Here is a 22333-nt window from a genome sequence, read left to right as displayed (position 1 = left end):
ATTGGGCCGATCCTCCTAAAGTAGATACTGCCATAGCCAAATTGTCTAAGAATACGGTCTTGCCCGCTGATGATGGTTCGAATCTCAAAGATCCAATGGATAGGAGAATTGAAGTAGCCTTTAAAAGATCATACACAGCCGCAGCTGCCCAAGGGGCAGTTGCTATATCGGCATTTGAAGTATCCAGAAGCCTTAGAAGATGGTTGGCTAAGGTGCAGGAGGATCTTGAGTCGGGAGTGAACCGGGACAAGGTCCTCCGTTCATTCAAAAAAGTCAACATGGGGGTTGATTTTTTATGCGACGCAGCTTCGCAGGAGACCCGCTTGGCAGCTAAATCTATGGCCCTGTCAACTGCTGGTCGCCGGGCCCTATGGTTAAGGCCATGGGCTGGCGATTCCAACTCTAAATTCCAGCTGTGTAATTTGGAGTATCAGCCGGGACGACTTTTTGGATCAGAGTTGGATAAAATTATGGAGGAAATGTCGGACAAGAAGGGTAAGTCATTACCCCTTTCTTACGTCGGTGGTTCGTATAAGAAACCTCGCGGATCCTTTCGTAGAGGCAGATCTCCTCAGCGTGGAAAGAGTCGTTATCAATCCCGAGGAAGAGGAAGATACTATAATAGAAGAGGTACAGGCAAGCAGCAAAAGGATTCTGCCAAGAAGCCGGATTTCTGACGCCAGAGGCATACCTGTGGGGGGGCGTCTCACTATGTTTCTTCCCGCCTGGAAAAAATTAATAAAGGATATGTGGGTAATAAGCATTATTCAAAGTGGTTATGTGCTTCCTTTGTTTCTTCCTCCCCCCCCAAGGTTTCTGGTGTCGCATCATTTAGGCCCGGTCAAACATCCCGTTATAGAGAAAGAAATCTTTCACCTATTGGACATAGAAGCCCTGGAGGAAGTCCCTCTGTCAGACGTCGGTCTGGGAGTATACTCTCCGATTTTTCTCGTACCAAAGCCGTCCGGAAAGTGGAGGCTTATTATCGATCTGCGTTACTTAAACGGGTTCATGATAAAAAAGAGATTTCGCATGGAAAATATCAGATCCGTAAAAACCGTCCTCCAGGAGGGCGACTTTATGGTATCAATAGACCTCCAGGACGCATACCTCCACATACCTATTCTGCCAGCGCACAGAAAATATCTGAGGATTGCCATCCAGCTACAAGGGAAGGTAAGACATCTTCAGTTCAAGGTTCTTCCCTTCGGCATAACATCGGCCCCCTTTGTGTTCACAAAGGTAGTGTCGGCCATGATGGTTATCTTCAGACTTCAGGGAATAAAGATCATTCCCTATCTAGACGACTGGTTGATTATGGCTCAGACTCAGAGTCTTCTGAGCTTTCAGCTGAATTATGTCTTGGACATCCTTCAGCAGTTAGGGTGGCTGATCAACCAGGAGAAGTCAGAATTGGTGCCATCCAAAATAAAGACTTTTTTGGGTTTCATCATAGATTCCACGCAGATGAAGCTGTTCCTCTCAACACCCAGGCTGGTACGTATACAGAGGGGAGCCCAGTTTCTCATTCCTCCGCGTCAGGTGTCTCTTCGGACCCTAATGAGATTCCTGGGACTCCTTTCGTCAGCCACAGAGGCAGTTCCATGGGCACTATGGCATATGAGGTACCTCCAGAGAGAAGTCCTGACGAAATGGAACCGGAGCCTAGAAGACTTGGATACTATTCATGTCCTATCGACGGAAACTCGACAGTCTCTAACATGGTGGAGACAGGTGAAGCATGGAGCCTCCATAACCGAACCCCAGTGGATCACGATCACCACAGACGCTTCAGGTTCGGGATGGGGTGCACATCTAGAAGAGAGTACTGCGTCAGGGACATGGAATATCCAGGAGTCATCCCTTCCATCAAACGTACGGGAACTCAGGGCTATTTATCTAGCCCTTCTACACTTCGCTCCAAAGCTGTTACAGAAGGCGGTAAGGATCAGGACGGACAACACTGCTTGTGTCGCCTATATCAACAAGCAGGGAGGTACCAAGTCACCTCTACTTCTCAGGGAAGTGGAGTACATCTTCAAATGGGCGGAACCCCGGTTAGCCAAACTATCTGCCCTTCATATCAGAGGTATTCACAACACTCTGGCAGATCGTTTGAGTCGGGGACTAACAGTGCCAGGGGAATGGTCGCTTTCGAGGAAGGTGTTCCTGCAGTTAACCGAAAGATGGGGAGTTCCTCAGATAGATCTCATGGCATCAACAAACAATGCCAAACTGAGGAACTTTTGCTCCCTGTACTCAGCCGACCAGCCAACGACGGTGGATGCGATGTCAATTCCATGGAATTTCCAGATGGCATACATCTTTCCGCCCATATCAATGATCCCCAGAGTTCTGGTGAAGATCAGGTTGGACCAAGCGTCAGTGATCATAATTACGCCGTTTTGGCCGAAGAGATCTTGGTTCACCCTGCTCATGAACATGAGCAGGGGCGAGTTCTGGAGACTACCGTTACATCACGACCTGATATCTCAGGGACAACATCTGTGTCAGGATCTAGCCAGCCTCAACCTCACGGCCTGGAGACTGAGAGGACCTTATTAGGTCCTGAAACTTTTTCAGAGACTGTTCTCCGAACTCTATCCCATGCACGCAGCGACTCCACAAACGCTTCATACGCGCGCATTTGGAGAATATTCCAGGCTTGGTGTACAGATAAAGGATGGTGTTCTTCTAAACCTTCTACTCCTCAACTCTTAGAGTTTTTACAAGAGGGGTTTGACAAAGGTCTTACTCCAGGGTCCATTAAGGTCCAGATAGCAGCTTTATCTGCACATCTGAACTCTAGACTTTTTCAAATAACTGAGGTAAAAAATTTTGTGAAAGCTATCACGAGATTAAGACCCAGGGTAGACAGGTATGTCGACTCCTGGGATCTTTCTTTCGTCCTCAGGTGTTTATGTCTCCAACCATTTGAACCCCTGGAGGAGGTAGAAATTAAATTCCTAACCTTAAAATGTACACTGCTTTTGGCCCTTACTTCTGCCAAGCGTGTCGGGGAGCTTCAGGCTCTGGGCTCAACTACTCCGTACATCACTTTTCTCCAAGACAAGGTGATTCTAAGATTTTTACCTGGATTTCTACCCAAGGTTGCTTCATTCGTTAACATTAACGAACCTATTGTTCTTCCTGTATTTTCTCCTTCGAATCCAGCCCATCAGGATGTTGATTTTTCCCTTTTAGATGTTCCTAGAACTCTAAGAATATATCTGGACAGAACTAGTTCAATAAGGAAGGAGGAAAATTTGTTGATTTTATTTGCAGGGAAGAACAAGGGCAAAAAAGCTTCTAAGCCTTCCATATCAAGGTGGATATGTGAGGCCATTGAATTATCTTACTCCTCGGCGGGTAAGACACCGCCTTTATTTACCAGGGCGCATTCCACTAGAGCGGTTGCCTCTAGTTGGGCGGAACGGTCCTCGGTATCTCTGGAAAATATATGCCAAGCTGCGTCTTGGTCATCCTTATCCACTTTTGTTAAACATTACAGAATAGATACCAATCTTTCTGCGAGAACGGCTTTTCCTAGGTCAGTTCTTAATGCAGCTGTATCAGACAACCCACCCTCTGGGGATATTACTTGCTAGTTCCCCTATCGTTGTGATGCCAATGGGACGTAAGGGAAGCAAAAATTATTATGTTAATTTGTTTTCCCTAAGTACCATTGGCATCACAAGTCTCCCTCCCTATTTTGTTGTTCTTGTAAATGACTGAGGTGTGTGTGGGGGGGGGGCTTATTTATACTTCCTGTAGGAGGGATTAATAAAGCTTTACTATTGTTTTCATTAAAAATTCCTTCGTCCCAGGGGCTCGCAGGGGCGAAAATACCCCTATCGTTGTGATGCCAATGGTACTTAGGGAAAACAAATTAACATAATAATTTTTGCTTCTCGTTTGTCAGCTGATCAATGGCCCTTTTACAAAGGCCAGTTATTGGAAATGAGAGTTTCTATGAATGCTCATTCAGTCAATAATCAGAGACCTTTACAGTCCTTTTACACAGACTGATTCATCTGAAAGATTATTGAAGCAAAAGCCAGGAACAGACTATAAACAGAGAAAAGGTCAGGAAAGACTGAGATTTCTACTCTCCTCAAATCCATTACTAGACAAGGGGAAAATAAGGCCAGGCAGCAGCATCTTGTTTGATACTGTACAAATAAGTCAAATAATAGTGCAAGGGGCTGATGGGATGCTAACCTTCAAGCCCCCTTGGGCTTTACATGCCAGGATATGGTGTTTTGGTGGAGAGTGCAGGGCTGCAAGCCAACTAGGATAGTCCAAATGGGATGTTCCCAGGTAGGGGCCCGTAAGACTAGTCTAAGTACAAAAATGGTGCATGGCTAATCCATAAATGTAAGTGCTGCCCAAGACTCCAACAGTTAGAGGCAGAAAAAAGTTAAAACATTTATTAAAAGTGCACCATATTTACATGTTTTGAGGAACAAAGGTCCTCTTTATCAGAATAGGACCTTTGTTCCTCGAAACGCATAAATATTGTGCACTTTTAATAAATGTTTTAACTTTTTTCTGCCTTTAACTGTTGGAGTCTTTTGGGCAGAGCTAACATTTATGGATTAGCCACGCACCATTTTTGTACTTATTGAAGCCAAAGCCAGTAATGGATTTGGCTAGTCTAATCTGATCCATCTGTTCACACATGCATATGGATACAAAATAGGGACATATTACACATGAAATTGCATTAGTATTACACCTGATGGGATGACAGGAAATTCAGATACACTTTAAAAAATATATGCAACATAAATGAAAGCACTGACAAAATACAGATGCATCAGAATTGTAATCCCTCTCCATAAACTTCAATTGACATATTCCATCCGCAAAATGGATAAGAGAAGCAGTTCCTTCCTTAGGGTATGTTCCCACTATGAAATTTGAGTGGAAATTTCAAGCGGAGTTTGCGTGGCGGAGCTCTGCCTGTCCCATTGACTCAATGATATGGTGAAGCTCAATCTGTTGTCTGCCCAAAGAATTGACATGTCAGTTCTAAGACCCTAAGGCTTGGTTCAAATTTAGTATTATGGGTCAGTATTTTCAAACAAAACCAGGAGTGAAACAGATACAGGTGCGCTGGTCAGGATGGGTAAGTGACATATATTATGTTTACAGCACCCCCTGCTGACCAACATTTTTTTTTTTTACTTTGCCCAGACAACTATGAAGTTCTGTCATCTTGTTTTCTCCATCATGTACTTTAGAGAGGGAGATTCTTTCATATTTCAGGTAAGACCCCCCCCCCCACCCCACACACACACACACACACACACACACACACACATACCTGGGGGGAGGTGTCTACAGGTACGAGATTTGGAAGAAGGGCTTAGTGATGGAAGATGACTGTCAGTTAAGCAGTCAGGGATGAGAGGGGGAGTGAAGAGATGTTATACCCCTCAGCATTTCAGGAACTTGGGAAGGCTTTTCTGACACATTGCACCACAAAATAAAACCATTTTTTTAAGAAGTAAAAAAAAAAAAAAAGTATTATAGGTTAGGTATCATTGTAATCGTAGTGACCCAAAGAATACAAATAAAATGTCAGTTTTACAATCTCATGCACACTGTAAAAATAAAACTCCACAAATTATTTTGTTCCATTTCTTTGTACATTTTATGGCAAAATGAAAGATGTGATTTAAGAATACAATTGTCCCTTTAATTTTATTGGTACAATTTTTGGGTACATATAACTTTTTGACCGTTTTTTTTTTTGTTTCTGGTCTTTTAAGAGGAATATTTATTTATTTTGTTTCCAGCAAGACGAGAACAGGTCTGCTCTCCTTACCTCAGCACGGTCCTCCTCACTCCACCAGGCAGTGGCCAGGAATTCCTCCAACAGTTTATCAGGGACCAGAGAAGGACACAGAGACTTCAGTTCCCATAGTTTTTCCCTCTCTTTTAAGCCCCAAAACAAGGCAGTGGGGCGAGTGACAGAGATATTATTATGGCAATGTAGATGTACAGCAAAAATACTGTACTATGCAAACCATTCTGTGTTTGCCATAGGAACACAGGGCCACTCCCCATGGGAGAGACTGTGTCGGGTTAGATCCCAGGCAGTGCCAGCAAGATAGATCATCTCTAAGGTTGACAAAATTCAACCCAATCACTCCATGAAGCTGCAGATATCTTGTATTTTCTGAGATCATTGTATTTTATAGAACTTTATTTTCCTTAGTCCCACAGGGGAACTTTGACTTGTGATCTCTCACTCAGTTGCTACTGTAGTGTAATGTATTAGGTATGTCAGTATGATGCAGAGGCAAGCTCTTAAGCCATCTTGGAGGCACAGCTGGAAGCCTTTGCAAGGTGAGAGATAACCCAGTAACCACTTAAATGCTGTGGTAATTTGACCACAAAATCAAATGCATTAAACATGCAGGATCAGAGTTTCGCTGTTGCTGGTAGTAAAACTAAGAGCCCAACTGTAATAAGACAGTCAAGCTCCTGCAATATCTGGCAGCAAAGACCAATGCTGGGCTTTCCTGCCCCACCAAAAAAAAGCAGTTTGAGCAGGAATAAAAACGGTTAGTGAACACCATAAAAAGCCATATTGATGGTTGCTAAATGGCTAATTCACGTCCAGTTTTTGCTTCAAAAACAGCATGTGTAAAAATACCCTTAGTCTCTAACCTCGGCATAACATTATGGCAGCCTTTAGACTCCTGTTTTTGGCATTCACAGCTCTGTATAAGTATCCTGCATGTCTTTTCAAAGTGTTTAGTGTCTCTGAAGATTCACCCATTTTTCACTTGGGTGTGTAAGGCCTCACACATCTGTAACCATCTGAACATATGTACAAAAATAAATTCAAAGCTGAAAGCCATTGTGTCATTCAGAGTCTGTCATTAGGGTTGTTATCCAGAGTGAGGCATCATCTACTCCGGAGTTTCTCCTGGTCGGGTAACTTCTGCTCCCATTACTTCATACACACAATGATGTTGGAGTCAGTGTCCAGTCTTTCATCCAGCTCTCGATAACTCATACCTGGGATAACACAGACACCACATTAACAATCACCAACCCTGCAGCAGAAAGAAGGGGACACAAGAGATGCCAGGGACAAAGAAAACATGGTGAAAGCAGCACCTGCTACTTACTGCCTGGGGGGGGGGGGGGGTTCTCTGCTGACCCCTGCAACACCCACAAAAAAACTGCTGTTCAGCAACAGCACCATATATGAGAAATATCCTTGTAGAAGTTTTTAGTTTTTAGTTCAATGTTTCTGCTGAATACAGCCTTTGTCAACTGCGCACTGTGAATGAGGATGTAAAGTCACTGAGTCCAGTCCAGGTAATAGCATCCAGCCAGGCATTCTTCAAAAATGCAAAAACAAAGCACAACTTTTCGACCTCTAAGAAGTATTTATGAAGCTTAAGGCCCCGTTCCCACTGAGTAAACGTAGCGGAATTGTCCGCCGCGGAATGCCGTAAGCCTCCCGCTCATAATGGGAGTCTTTGGGAGGCGCGCGCTCCTGCTCTGTACGCGCTGAAGAATGAACATGTTCATTCTTCAGCGCGTACAGAGCAGGAGCGCGCGCCTCCCATAGACTCCCATTATGAGCGGGAGGCTAACGGCATTCCGCGGCGGACAATTCCGTCGTGGAATTCTGCTACCTTTGCTCAGTGGGAACGGGGCCTTAAACAAAACACTTTACTGTATAGAGGAATAAAAACGTATACGTTTTTTAATGACAAAACTCCTGACTGGATGCGGTCAACTTTTTTTGGGGGGGGGGGAGGGGGGGGTAATATATAACAACTGGTGCTGAGCAAACATTCAGGTTTAACCGAAACCTTGGCATTTGACTCCCAGTGCCTGGAGAAGTTGGTTGCAGCCCTAGGGAGTCGTGGAAAACATGGATACTGCCATATGATGTATCCATGTTTTCCTGGCAGCTCTGTGGATGCAACCAACTTCTCCAAGCAGCAGGAGTCAAATGCCGAACCCTAACGCTTGGCAAGTTTACTCAACACCAGCAACAATTTAAAAAAAAAAAAAAACTGAAATTCTCTAGGATATTGCCCCTTATCTGGGGACACTGGGGACCGGTACCTGTCTTGCAGCAAATCTCGTCATAGCTGTGGCTTCCTGTATAGAGGCGAGCAGGTGGGCTACGCTCATCACGGGACACTTTTACAGGGTATTTCTGGAGTCTTCGGATCAGCTTCTTCATCAGCCCAAACTGAATGAGTTTCCTGTATTCACACAATATAAAGTACAGGTTACATCAGCAAGGTTGCACAAAAGATGTTTCCATAGCATCCTCTCTTCAATGCAGAACCCCATCTCTCTGGATGCTTACTGTATTTTATAGATACTAAACCAGTGGAGTTTCTTGATGTGTTACTGTTGGGGAGTATGTACAGTGTAGTATTTTCAACAAGATGTATAACACACTGACCTCTCATCCACCCTCTGTAGCTGCTGTGTATGTCGGGCAATAAGATCTCTGACAGTAGTGCCAGGACTGAGGCCACAGTACAGCTGGAAAACATCACGGAGACTTGGCCGCTTGAGACCTAAGAAAATGATCAGTCAGACAAGTGACAGATGTGACATGGAGCAATGAAGAATTAGAGAGCTAACTGTGTGGCAGAACCAAGTGGATGAGTAACTTGGTCATGGAAAACTAAAATATCATCCATTGGTATCTAGAAAGGCTGTAGGGCTTGCTGTGAGGTGTAAATTACTATAGGCTGTATTACACGTCCCAATGACTTGGTGGAAGCGAGCACCGTTCTGCTGGAATGGCGCTCGCTTACTGAACCTGATAATTGTGCAGCAAGGGTTGTATATATCATTAGCGATGTCTGTGTATAATAAACTATACATACCTCTCCATGCTCCTTGATGTCCTGCTTACTTCAGCCCGCTCTCTGCAGTGTCTGAAGTGACAGACCATCTCTGGCCGTGGCACTGTCCCAGAGACTGACTGGGCGGCCTGTCACTTCAGACACTGCCGGGAGTGGGCCGAAGCTAGCAGGACATCAAGGAGCACAGAGAGGTATGTATTAGGGCTGGGCGATATTGACCTAAATCATTATCGCGGTTAATCGTACATGTAGCCGGGGTAACGATAACTGAATGATAATTATGACACGCCCCTTAGGTAAGCCACACCCTTCTGCAAGCCACACCCACTTAACCGTGCCAACCTGGGGATATTTTGTTTTAATAGAGTAAAAAAAAAGTAACTCACTGAGCAGCAACACAAGGATGAGCCATTTAGTCTATTGTCATTATTTGTTATTATAATTAGGGGGTCTCAGAGAACCTGGACATGTATATACAGGTATACAGCTACAATAGGACATGTATATACGGGTATACAGCAATGTACCAAGTACAGGACGTGTATATACAGGTATAGCGCTATGTACTACATAGCTGTATACCTGTGTATGCATGTCCTGTAGTGCGTACATAGCTGTATACCAGTATATACACATCCTGTAGTGTGTATAGCTGTATACCCGTATATAAACGTCCTGTAGTGGCAGTATTATATATGTATGTACACACTACAAGACGTGTATACACAGGTATACAGCTATGCAGGTTCTACATTAAAAACACATGCACACTCAGCTAAGCTGAGCATTCATGTGTCTAATGGTGCGTTTACACAGGCAAATTTAACTGACAGATCTTTGAAGCCAAAGCCAAGAACAGACTATAAACAAGGATCAGGTCATAAAGCAAAGCCTGAGATTTCTCCTCTTTTTAAATCCATCAGATCTGTCAGATAAATCTCTGTGTAAATACACCCTTAGAGGATCACAAAAGACAGCTGGGGGTGGAGCAGGGGCATAGCTAGGATTCATGACACCCCATAGCAAAAAAAATAAAAAAAATACATGGGGCCCCATGAATTTTGTATGAGCCCCCCAACCTCTGGCAGCACATCAAATAGAAGAGGGGGCAGCTGAAGCGGGGGCAAGGGGGACTGCAATTAGAACTGGGGCAGGGTGGCAGCAGCTGGGGGTGATCTGGGCAGAAAGGGGGGGGCAGAAGCTGGGGGTGATCTAGGCAGAAGGGGGGGGGCAGAAGCTGGGGGTGATCTGGGCAGAAAGGGGGGGGCAGAAGCTGGGGAGATCTAGGCAGAAGGGGGGGTAGAAGCTGGGGGAGATCTAGGCAGAAGGGGGGGGGTAGAAGCTGGGGGAGATCTAGGCAGAAGGGGGGGGGCAGAAGCTGGGGGTGATATAAACTGTATCTTCTCCCTTGTCACTAGGGAGAAGATACAGCACTGGCACACACTTGGCCCTCACGGCTGCCACCTCCTCCCCCCCCCCCTCCCGAACAGTCGCTGACCTGCTCCTCATACCCGACACACCTGCGGCATTTCTGACAGTCGCCGACCCGTTCTTCATAACCAGCACTAAGTTCACACGCAGCCCTCCTGGCCGCACACACCCGCAGGTTCCCGGTCTCTGGAGAAGGAGGTTGCAGGGACCGGGGGATCGTGTGATAGATGGCGTCGCTGCGCTGGGGCTGTATAGTGGGATGTGGGGGCGCAGTGCAGACCCCCGATCCCGCTATACAGCTTCACCACCCACAGTGACGCCATCCATCACACGATCCCCCGGTCCCTGCAACTTCCTTCTCCAGAGACCGGGAACCTGCGGGTGTGTGCGGCCAGGAGGGCTGCGTGTGAACTCAGTGCTGGTTATGAAGAGCGGGTCGGCTCTTCCGGAGTGAGTGGCGGGGGCGGCCGGGAATGCCGCGTGTCTGCCAGGTATGAGGAGCGGGTCAGCCACTGTTCAGGGTGAGAGGAGATGGGAGGCGATGGGCTGCTGCCAAATGTCAGACTGCTGCAGGGCAGGGGATGGGAGGTCACCTGCCTCAATAGTAAATGTGCGCCCTGGCTGGAATCCCAGGCAGGTTGGGGGCGGGGACACTGGGGAGCTGAGGGGGCGGAGGAGAAATACCGCAAATACCGCCCTGGCAAAGTTGAGGTCGGTTTACCGACGCCAGGGACGGTATCGGTATTTTCACGGTATACCGCCCAGCCCTAGTATGTATAGTTTATTATTTTTTCCTTACAGAGTCACCAGCCGTCCGCCACGTGCTATTAATTGTAGCAACGTGAGCTTGGCAACCAAAGATTTTAGACCTTTAGATTTAAGACCTAAAGACACGATCAGCCGATGATCACTGCCATCAGCTGATCGTTGTCTTTATTACAGGAAGCGATAATCTGCTGAATTGGCCTGATTCAGCAGATCACAGCTTTGTGTAATAGGGCCCTAACTATATCATGAAGCAATTAAAGGTGAGAGGCTGAGTGCAGCAAAGTTTAATAAGTCTATTGTTTGCCAATATCAAGTAGTAACCAACGATTGGCACACCAGTAGCCGAGGTGCCCGGGGAAACAGTAGTAATCCAAATCCCGGCACTCACGTTTTGCAATGAAGAAATTGTGTTTTATTCACACGTGTGGTTCGCTGCACGCATTCTTGACCATAAGGTCTTTATCAACAGTTGATAAAGACCTTGATTGTTGATAAAGACCTTCTGGTCAGAACGCGTGCAGCGAACCACATGTGTGAATTAAACACAATATCTTCATTGCAAAACGTGAGTGCCGGGATTCCTTACTTGGTTTGCTGATATCAATCAATTTAGTCTGGGGAGAAAATGACTGTAGTTATATGGTCACTGTATTTCCAATAAACGTGGCTGAAAACAGTAGAAGACACTTTGTAATGTATCAGGGTAAAAAGCTTCTCTCTCCTCTCTTATGAGGCCCCTTTCTGACTAACCTTACTCTAAGCTCATCATTCACTCTGAAAAATGGAGGGGATTACTGAGGGATCAGTTGTATGCTGTCATTCATGCTTATGGAGAGGGTAGGGGGAAGGAGGAAGTAGCTAAAGAAAGCCTGAAGCAAGCAGAGAAACTGAAGAGAGATTGCAGGGGTAATCCCACCACACAGTTTACACTGCTCAGTATTGCTGTATGTCCTCAATGCCTCTGCTACTTCTGAAGCTGTACAATAGAGATTGAGAGGAGGAGGATCCCCTCTTTATGTGTGTGAACTGTATGCCTAGCACAGGAACAACTGAAAAAAAAATTGAAGCCTGCAGAGGGGAAAACTAGTAAAAAAATGCATTCTACCCACACATGACATCTCATCAAGGAAGTACTGTGATAAGTGTCACCTGGTTTATTAATGTAAGAGATGCACTCCTCCTGCAGAGCCTTGTCATGAATCAACTCTTGTACTCGTGGTGTGGTACAATACACATTGGAATACTGCAAGGAAAAGATGAGGAGACAATGATACATAGATCATGGGAGAATTCCCATCCCAGCAGGCTGCATATGAGATTGGATCACATACAACCAAAGATGAAACAAGCCAACAGAACCAGAAATACAAGACTTACCTGGAAGATGGAAACTAAAGTTACCACTCCATAATACCTAGAAGCAGGAAGATAAAAATTACATTCAAAATCCTGCCACGATTATAACAAACTAACATCCAATCAATACAAAATGGATTATCACATGGCCCCCACATGAGAGAGAACCATTTTATTTATTGGCAGATTATTTTTTTTCCAGATAAAGTTGAAATTATGAAATCATAAAAAAATCCAAATGATTACTTTGTTGGTGACAAATCAACTTTTCAGGAAGGAGCCATGTCATTTCCACCAAAAATTAAGATCAACCCTGTACCAGGACACGTTGTTGAGTTGATGCTTTTTCTGAAATAAAGTTTTACCTTGTTTTGTAACAATAGAAATTATGAACCTGAAAATGGCTGCATCATCACCGAACCTATTTTATATTCCCATACCCCATATCATAATGAGAGGGAAATGTGATTGCTTCACTTTTTATTATGTCTACCTTGATCTACTTGTTGGATTCCCTCTACTATTCTGTTTATTCTTGCACTGAGTATTACACAAAGCTTTTGCCCTATTCCATGTAGTTGGTGGCTATTAAACTGTTTGGAAATCATCCCCACAATATGGTTGTGGCTTCAGACCACTTGTGGGTACTGCTACCTTCCTGGGTCCAAGTTTTCTTTAAAGGGGTACTCTGGAATTTTTTTTATTATTATAAATTGCTGGAGCTACATAAAAATGGAAAAAAGCTGGTCTTCTGCAGCTCCTAATCAACTTCTTTCAGTCCCCAGATGCTCCTGTCTTCCTTCTGCTTCTGAAACGAGAGGTTGCCGCAGGTCCTGCCCACTCGACCAATCACTGGCTCACAAAGGACGCTGCTATGGCCTGTGATTGGCTTTTTCTGATTTATCGAATATCAGATTAAAGGGATTTCCCAGCCTTATGTATTACCTTTTCTAATGTCTCCCCCTATAAATGATAATTACCCCTGCTGAGCACTCACATGAGGTTCTGTATTGCTATGCGCACAAGGTTCAGCTCCACATCTGCCTCAGCGGAGATCTTTTGTATGTGGCGGAAACCATCGATATATGGAAGAATCTAGAGGAGAAAATAAGACTTTTAAAAGGGAATAAGATTTTTTTTTTTTTAAATCTCATACAAACTACACTAGGTTCAAAATCCTTTCAGGCAGATTTCACATATGCAGCGGGTTAATTTTGGTGCTAAAAACCTATAACAGACATTCCCCAGACACATGTAAACTGTTTTGATTAGTTAGGGCCTTGGTGTTCAGACCCGTACCAACTGCAGGAGGAGTGAAATGAAGCAATCAGCCGCAGGCTTCCCCTGCAGATTCTAGTGATTCGATAGGGTATCTAGCTATTTATTTAGCTGACAGTGCCCATTCAAGGCTTTATACTTGAGTGGGAAACACGTGTTAGAGGGAAATCCTCTAATACCACACATTATTTTTATATTCAGTAATACATTAGTGTATGTGGATGGTTAACCTGCTGTGTTGTCAAATCCCACTGTGCATTACAGAAATCCTCCTTGTCTTCTGTGAATACTGGGACATCATACTCCTGGGCTGTAGGGGGTGCAGCACGCAATTCTATCACCTTGAGGTGCATTGTGTTACTTTCATCTGGAAGAAGACATTAATGAATAATTAGTGAGCAGCAGCCCATGGCAAATAGAAAGCCTCCTGATTCTGTACCTATAGGGAGTGAGCATTCTCCAGTAGAGTTCAACCCTTCCAGAAGGATACTCATGATGGGCACCAGTCTCTGCTTACTATCCTCATTAGAGATGAAACCAGACTCCAACTGCAACAAAAGAGCAGAAATGCAGAAACATGAAACATCACTCAGCAAGTAGCGACATTCTACATTTACAATATATCTTCATGAGGCAAACGTTTGTTAGTGGAAACAGTCAGCAATCTTGTGGACAGACGCCCACCTAACAGCGGAGATCTCATAATGTAGGGGGTAATTGGTTCCCACATTAGAATACTATACAGAATCTGCTGTAAAGATTACACATCTCAGATTGCTGAACACTGAACTATCAGGAAATGCTGGGAGATTTAAGCTTTTAGGGTCCATTTACACAGAAAGATTATCTGACAGATTATCTGCCAAAGATTTGAAGCCAAAGCCAGGAATGATTTTGAAAAGAGGAGAAATCTCAGGCTTTCCTTTATGACATGATCTCTGTTTATAGTCTGTTCCTGGTTTTGGCTTCAAATCTTTGGTAGATAATCTGTCAGATAATCTTTCTGTGTAAATGGAGCCTTACACCTTTTTTTAATGAAAACTAGATAGACAGCATGGCCATGCCACAGACTACACCTGACCGGGCATACAATGCCAATCTCACAGCACTTGAATAAACATGATGCATTTTCTGTAGAAAACCCCTTAAAGAGTTACAGACCTCCAGTGTCTTGAGGTATCCGGCAAGCTTCTTAACGATCGGCTCCAGGGCACATGTCTTGGCTCTGGCGTTACACACAAAGCCCAGGTTAAAGAGCAGTGCGTTTCGACTATACTTCTTGTGCTCTATGCACACTGGGCAACCAATCAGCTTCTTGTCCATGGCAGTGCTACAAAAACAACACAGGAAACCAACTAAGTTTATGTTGCCATTCATATCCAAACCTGCAAAAGTGGAGTAAAGATACCTATACACCGTAAAAAGGGAACCTGTCACCCCCCGTGCCGGGGTGACAGGCTCCCGACCCCCCGCTACAGCCCCCTATACTCACCTGATCACGCGGGGTCCCGCTTCTGGATCCGGTCGGGTCACGAAGATATCAGCCGCTGCAGCCCGATGCGCGCACTGAGAGAGGAGTCCAACGCTCATAGAGAATGACGGAGCGCTGGACTCTCCGTCATTCTCTATGAGCATTGGACTAATCTCTCAGCGCGCGCCGGGCTGCAGCGGCTGAGATCTCTGTGACCCGACCGGATCCAGAAGCGGGACCCGGCGGAATCAGGTGAGTATAGGGGGCTGTAGCGGGGGCTCAGGAGCCTGTCACCCCAGCACGGGGGGTGACAGGTCCCTTTAATCTAAAGTCAGCCAAGCTTGCTGTCTGAAGTGTATGGTGTCCACCCAAATCTCCTACGACAGATGATGTCAGAAGAGAGAAGGGTTGGGCATATTGGATATTTACCCCCCGCCACTATTGTTCTGTAAGGTCAGTAGAGATAATTGTTAGCTAAATAAATGTTTGTCTGACAGTTATTGAAAGTGTATGACCATCTAAACCAGTGCTTCTCAAACTCTGAGGCGGGCCTTCCCAGTGAGGCACCCCCTAGTTGTTGGTGAGGCCCAGCTGGGGAGCCAGTTTTCACAAAAGTAACTATGATCTGCTCAGTCTTTTTGCTGTTTGCAAAAAACTTAATTTTAGCAACATTAGTAATTTATTTTGTACTTGCTTTATTAGCATATAGAGCTTGGGAGATGGGTGAAAGGCAGCCCTAGCATTATTTTCAGCTTTTAAATGGACTTTCACCACAGATGGTGAGGCCCAGGCACCCTCTTGGTCAGTCTGGTGAGGCCCAGGCACCCTCTTGGTCTGTTGGGTGGGGCTCCAGTAGAAAAAGTTTGAGAAGCACTGATGTAAACAATCAAACAGTTTACACAGATGTTGTTAACCCTGCTTCCCAGTTTGTTGAATAGTGCATCTGCCTAGATACAAGATGATAGATATCTATCCTCTAATATTGATGCACAATAAGGTAAAACCTACAGCTAGGACAGTCCATGTGGGAGTTGTAAAGGTGGCCATGCACAGATAGTCACTCAGACCTACTCACCTCAGGTTTTATATAAGACATTTGTAAGGATTCGGAGCCACAGCCTTTATACTTACACAGTAATCAGCTTGTTCTGCAGCTCAGGTTTGGTGATTATATAAACCTGGACAGTGTCAAATAACTCTCGTGAGATGTATTCCTCTGGTACCTGCCGATACAAGAGTGACATCATCATTCTGCCACGGCATAATCAATAGTTTCGGGAAGTAGTGGTGGTCTGCACCGATTCCACTCACCTGGTATCTGATCTTGGGTCCCAGGGTTGGATGGAATTCACTGAAGAAAATGCACTCGATCCTCCGACTGGACATCACTACAGACACCAAAGAAGAATTTGTCACTAAGCATTGGCATGTTGTGGTCAACTCTTCTCCCAATACCCTAATAGAAATGCTGCAGTTAAAGCGGTTTTCTGGACTGAAATTATTGATGGCCTATCCTCAAGACCATGGGTCTCCAAACTGTGGTCCTCCAGCTGTTTCCCATCATTTCCCATCATGCCTGGACAGCCAAGTCCAAAGCTTTAGCTGTCCGGGCATGGTGGGAATTGTAGTTTTGGAACAGCTGGTGGACCGCAGTTTGGAGACTTAGGGCCCTTTTACACGGAAAGATTATCTGACAGATTATCTGCCAAAGATTTGAAGCCAAAGCCAGGAATGGACTATAAACAGAGACCAGGTAATAAAGGAAAGCCTGAGATTTCTCCTCTTTTCAAATCCATTCCTGGTTTTGGCTTCAAATTTTAGGCAGATAATCTGTCAGATAATCTTTCTGTGTAAAAGGGCCCTAATGTTCAAGACAAACCATTATTTGTTGATCAGCAGGGTGCCAACACCTGGAACCCCAATCATTCAGCTGTTCAATAAAGCCACCGCCACAACACAGTAAACAGGGCTGGAAGATGCGCACTGTTCACTGTGTATTGGTGGCACTGGGGTACTGCAGCTCTGCTGCCATTCACTTCAATAGGAGCTGAGCTGCAGCATCCCAGGACAGCCTCCACACACAGTACAGTGCCAACCGCTTCTGGGTCCATTATCTGTGTAGAGCAAACGTCGCAGCTAAGTGGAAAGGTTGATTGGTGAAAGAGCCAGACATTGCTCTCTTACTCCCCCCCCCCCCCCCATCTCTCTGACTGCAAAGTAAATGTATTAGTTGCTGGCCCTACTACTCCCTCCTCCTCCAGCCACAGACTGTATCCATGTTTTCCTGGCAGCCCTAGGGCGGCATCAAACCTATGCATAGCGTTCCGGTTCGGCTAACGTTGCTAATAATAACACTAATAATAAGCTTATTGTCACTTATAGGATATTATGTTAGCAAGATAGAACAAATGCTTTTTCTTTAGTAATTTATTACACCGATTCCACAGATATCATAGTTATGTGGGCTGTATAAAGCTAAGTGTCACACTTCTTCTTGCCATATGATAACCAAAATAGCCGCTTCCTGCTCTCCAGTCTTGTGCATGATAACCTATATATGTTTCTGTAATTTTCCAAACAAGTTGTCACCCACAAAGCCCTCCACGCCGCTGTCCCTGCCAATCATCTACTACTATCCTCCTCTGTAATATAGACCCTACACCCCCATCTCATTTGCTGGTTCTGCACCAGTGCTCTGGAATTTGCTAGCTCCAACAGATTTTTTTTCCCACCATTTATATTTTAAAGTGTCACTGTCGTTTAATTTTTTTCCCCCCAGAAATCAATAGTACAGGTGATTTAAAAAAACTTTGTAATTGGGTTTATTAGCCAAAAAATGCAATTTTATCATGAAAAAGCAGTTTTAAGCTCTCCCTCCTGTCTTCATTGTTCTCTATGGAGAGGGAAGGGGTGGAGGGAGATGAGGCACCAAAACAGGACAACAAAGAGTTAATTTACAGCTACATCAGCGGCCATCTCCTCTGAAGTCAGCACTGACCTCTGAATACGGCTTTCATGCAGCTCCCGTTGTGTAATCCTTTGTTCTCTGCTGGCGACTAATCTCTCTCCTCCCCCCTCCCCTCTCCATAGATTACACAGGGCCCGACTGATGTAAAATAGCCGAGATTTCCTGATAATGAGCAGTAGATGAGAGAGAGGAGGGACAGGGGGACATTCTTTTTCAATGCAGATAATGGCATATTTGCCTAATAAACCCAATTACAAAGTTTCTCATAATCGCCTGGACTATTGATTTCTGCAAAAAAAAAAAAAAAAAATGATACGACAGTCACACTTTAACCTCTTAAGGATGCATGACGTACCCGTACGTCATGTGCCCGTAAGAAGTGTTCAGAGCGGGGCCGCGCGGCAACCCCGGCCTGAACCGCCGTGGTTTCGGATGCCCCTTGTAGCCCGGGACCGCGGGTATTAGCGGGCACAGTCCAATCGCCGTGCCCGCTAATACAGTAATCAGATGCAGCTGTCAAACATGACAGCTGCATCCTATTACCAGACGCAGCACATCCCTGGTGTCTAGTGGGGGAGATCGCTCCTCCGATCTCCGTTACTGCTGCCGGCCAGGGACCGCTCCAAGATGGCGCCGTCCCTGGCTCGGCACTCGTTTGTTTTCGGGTGCAGCAGCCGAAAGAAAACGAGTGCCGATCTCATTGAGTGACGCAAAAAAATAAGGGCTCATGTGGGTTTCTAGGTGGAAAAATGCAAGTGCTATGGCCTTTTAAGCACAAGGAGGAAAAAACGAAAACGCAAAAACGAAAATTGGCCCCGTCCTTAAAGGGTTAAAGAGTCTACCATTGGAAAAAAAAAACCTTTGGCCATATGTGAGAGATGTAGAGTATCCTGACTGATATATAACTGGGCACAGTAGGGGCTCCGCATTCACACAGGGTACCATGGCTTCTCCAGCTCTATATGTGGAATGGCCATTGTCTGCACACTTTCCTGAGAGTGGTGAGAGTGAGGGGTGCACTGTTATCCCCTGTATCCATAGCAATGCTCAGTACTCACTCATCTTCAGGCTGCTCCCCTCCCGCAGCGCACAGAAATGCCCCTATCCCAGAGCATAGGTGATGCACAGACCGGAAACAGCGTGATGCGTTCCAAGCCTCTGTTCCATTGTGGCCCCGCCCTTCATTTGTCATTGGTCAATTATCAACCTTTCAAAATTTTTCAGTCAAAATTCAAACCCGGAACAAGCTGGAGGTGGGAAGGACTTGGTAGGTGATTGGCAGGAGCTGCATCAAATCAGACAGGAGAATGGGGGGTGTAGCTGAGGGTGCAAGTGACAGAGACACAGAAAGCGATGATCGTAATCGAGACAGGAAGCTGAGACTGGAAGGCGGCCCGGGGCCCCGCACAGCCGCCCTGATTCACCGGGAGGGATGAGAGACTAGTGACAGCGGGTAATGTGGACCCCTCAGGGGGGGCGGGACTACAACTCCCAGCAGGCTGGCGCCTCATCATCGTGTGTCAGCCTGCTGGGCCCCAGAGTGTACCTAGATGACAGGCAGTCTAAGCTGTGTCACTGTATAGGGAATACATCTTCTGGACAGAGTTTCAGTTCCTTGCCATCCTCTAGGTGGCTGCTTGCTGTCAGTGAATGGAAACATTCTTGTGTCCCTGCAGAGACTGCAAACCTCTCCTGATGTAATACAGTTACAGTGTGTCGGTGCAGGTGACATGTCTGGAGTCCAGGGGGGTCAGCTCACAAAGGCTTTCATAGACAGAATGCCACTGTAACAAACCCTCAGCTGTGAGAAGTATTCAAGCAGGAGAGTGTTCAGTACATGGGCCATCAGCTCCCAGGATGGTGTCACATGACCACTGGCCGTGAGGTATTGGGGAGCGCCCATGATCTGCTATGGACGCCGGCTATCACGACTTGGTGGATATTTTTGTGATAAATGGTTCCTTGTTGGCTGCAGAATCTAATGCTGTGTGTTTCCCTGCAGGAAGATGGCTCAGAGCTCAGACACGGACTCCCGCCTGCATCGCACCCTGCGCCTCATATCTGGAGCCGCCGCTCACCTCGCTGCCTTTGCTTTCACCATTTACATAAGCTGCGTGTCCCAGCCTGGAACAAGTACGTATCTGATGGGTAACATTCAGAAGCCACCATAGAGAGAGAATGGGCCCCTAACCCATGTATTTAGTAGTAGGTGGATGTCCCAGCCTGGAACAAGTACGTATCTGATGGGTAACATTCAGAAGCCACCATAGTGAGAGAATGGGCCCCTAACCCATGTATTTAGTAGTAGGTGGATGTCCCAGCAGACTCCCATCAATCCGCATGTTAGCCAATAAATAGAAGATCATGGCAATATCCCTTTACTTCAGTCACCTAAAATGTATACAGATCCCAGGCAATAAATTAAATTAAAGGGGTACTCCAGAAAAAAAGAATTGTTTGCTAATGTATTGCTGGTTCTATCTGAGCGAGTGGTAAGAGCAACCACTGCTCACTGTACAGAGGCTGCTGATAACAATATATAAGATTCACCTCTCAAGCAGCAGAAAGTGAGACCTGTTCTGTTATGGAGTCCATTATCTGGTGTCTTATGAGCTGTTGTGTACAAAGAGTTCGTATTAACCCTTCATCTTCCTTTGCAGCCCTGTTTTCCTGGCACCCATTCCTCATGAGCCTGGCGGTGAGTTCTTGCTGGTGATACATGTAGAGCATTCATTCTGGATATCTTGTGATCAGAGCTCGATTGTTTGCCTCCTTGCTTTCCCTCCCATCTCTATCCCTGCTTGCTTGACAGTCATAGCTCAGCTTCCAGCTGATGTTAACCTGAAGTAATCTGACATAGTGAATGTTATCATCACAGCTCCAACGCCTTAGTATAGATATTTTCTTTGGAGCCAAGCTGTTGCCCAGAACTCCATTAGAGAGGTAGTCCAGTCTTAAGCATTCCTTACCTGTTCCACCATGCAGGGTATATGCTTGACTGCGGATCTTTTTCTTGCTAGAGGGAATAAGGGATCAGGTTTCTGCATATAATCAGCTGGTGGTTGTTCCAGCAGTCAGACCTCTACCTTTTAAGAAAATAAGTGGAATCCTTCAATGAATTGTAGAATTTTGTGCTCTGTATAATAGGGACTCTCTGTAATCTGATTTTGAGGACAGATCAGGAATCCTCGGTAATGTAAGTTGTTTGTCCTGTTTTCTCTTTGCAGTTCTCCTTCTTCATGACAGAAGCCATCCTGGTTTTCTCACCTGACTCCTCACTGCTTCGATCTTTTTCCCGTAAGGTGCGGGTACAGGCGCACTGGATTCTTCAGGTCCTGTCTTGCCTTTGTGCTATCCTTGGTCTAGGTGCTATCTACTACAACAAGATTTTACATGAGAAGCCTCACTTCTCCACCTGGCATGGCCTGATAGGATTACTCACTGTGGTGTGGGCCCTGATCCAAAATGGTGGTGGGATAACTCTGCTGTACCCTAAGCTGGTGCAGCGCTGGACTCTTTCCACCCGTAAGCTGTATCATGCCACATCCGGTCTGCTGGGATACCTGTTGGGATGTACCAGCCTGTTTCTTGGTATGTGTTCCTTGTGGTTCAGCGCCAATGTCACTGGTGCCTTGTGGTACATCTGTGCCCTCTGCCCACTTCTCACTGGTTTGGTGGTAATGAATCAAATCAGTAATGCTTATCTGTATCGTAAAAGGAGCCAGTCCTGAGATGGAGGACACACAAGCTTTTCATAACTGGACACTGTTCAGACTCCTACAGAGCAGCAGCAAAACTTGCCGGCTTTCCTAGAAAAAACAATCACAGCTCATCTTTTATATTAGTCCGTGCTGGTAAAATAAAACCTGCACTGTGATTGGTTGCTAAGGGAAAGTCGGGCAGTTTTACTGTTGGCCAGTTTGTATTTATTCCCAGTTTTACTGTTTTATTTGTTAATTCAAAGGCCTATAAATGCAAAGGACACAGACTCCATCAGCAGTCCTCACTCTGTGCTGGGTACCGCAGGAACACGTCCTCCTATGGTCAGTTCTCTCATATGTTACATTGAATTGTGGTACTGCATCATTTCCTTGAAGAGGCTGCAGTACTGTGAGAAAACTTCAGTGTGTCCAAACACAGTCTTAGGTTGGGTCCACACTACATATATTTCAGTCAGTATTGTGGTCCTTATATTGC

General features: G+C 45.5%; 2 protein-coding genes across 6 annotated transcripts in view; one reads left to right on the top strand and one right to left on the bottom strand.

Annotated features, from left to right (window-relative positions):
• The window catches only part of CYB561D2 (cytochrome b561 family member D2), a 42908-nt gene extending 20575 nt beyond the window's left edge, over positions 1 to 22333 (top strand). The window contains exons 3-6 of one of the 5 annotated variants that reach the window (XM_069966580.1): positions 5200 to 5271; positions 20139 to 20269; positions 20797 to 20834; positions 21364 to 22333. In XM_069966580.1, coding sequence (XP_069822681.1) covers positions 20143 to 20269; positions 20797 to 20834; positions 21364 to 21867 — 669 coding nt within the window. In that variant the 5' untranslated portion in view covers positions 5200 to 5271; positions 20139 to 20142 and the 3' untranslated portion in view covers positions 21868 to 22333. Of the gene's footprint in view, positions 1 to 5199; positions 5272 to 19321; positions 19404 to 19446; positions 19590 to 20138; positions 20270 to 20356; positions 20369 to 20796; positions 20835 to 21363 lie in introns of those variants that run through there. The other 4 variants (XM_069966581.1, XM_069966578.1, XM_069966579.1 and 1 more) reach the window with 4 other exon arrangements.
• NPRL2 (NPR2 like, GATOR1 complex subunit) lies at positions 6937 to 19284 on the bottom strand. Its single transcript, XM_069966576.1, has 12 exons — positions 19195 to 19284; positions 16480 to 16556; positions 16300 to 16391; positions 14859 to 15027; positions 14137 to 14245; positions 13928 to 14064; positions 13417 to 13514; positions 12441 to 12477; positions 12213 to 12306; positions 8453 to 8570; positions 8104 to 8246; positions 6937 to 7035 (listed from the first exon to the last, which is right to left on the bottom strand). Exons 1-12 carry the CDS (start codon positions 19196 to 19198, stop codon positions 6968 to 6970), a joined length of 1146 nt encoding a protein of 381 aa, XP_069822677.1. The 5' UTR covers positions 19199 to 19284; the 3' UTR covers positions 6937 to 6967.

This window comes from Dendropsophus ebraccatus, chromosome 4 (assembly GCF_027789765.1).
Source record: "Dendropsophus ebraccatus isolate aDenEbr1 chromosome 4, aDenEbr1.pat, whole genome shotgun sequence".
NCBI lineage: Eukaryota > Metazoa > Chordata > Amphibia > Anura > Hylidae > Dendropsophus > Dendropsophus ebraccatus.
This window is presented reverse-complemented; position numbering and strand designations above follow the sequence as displayed.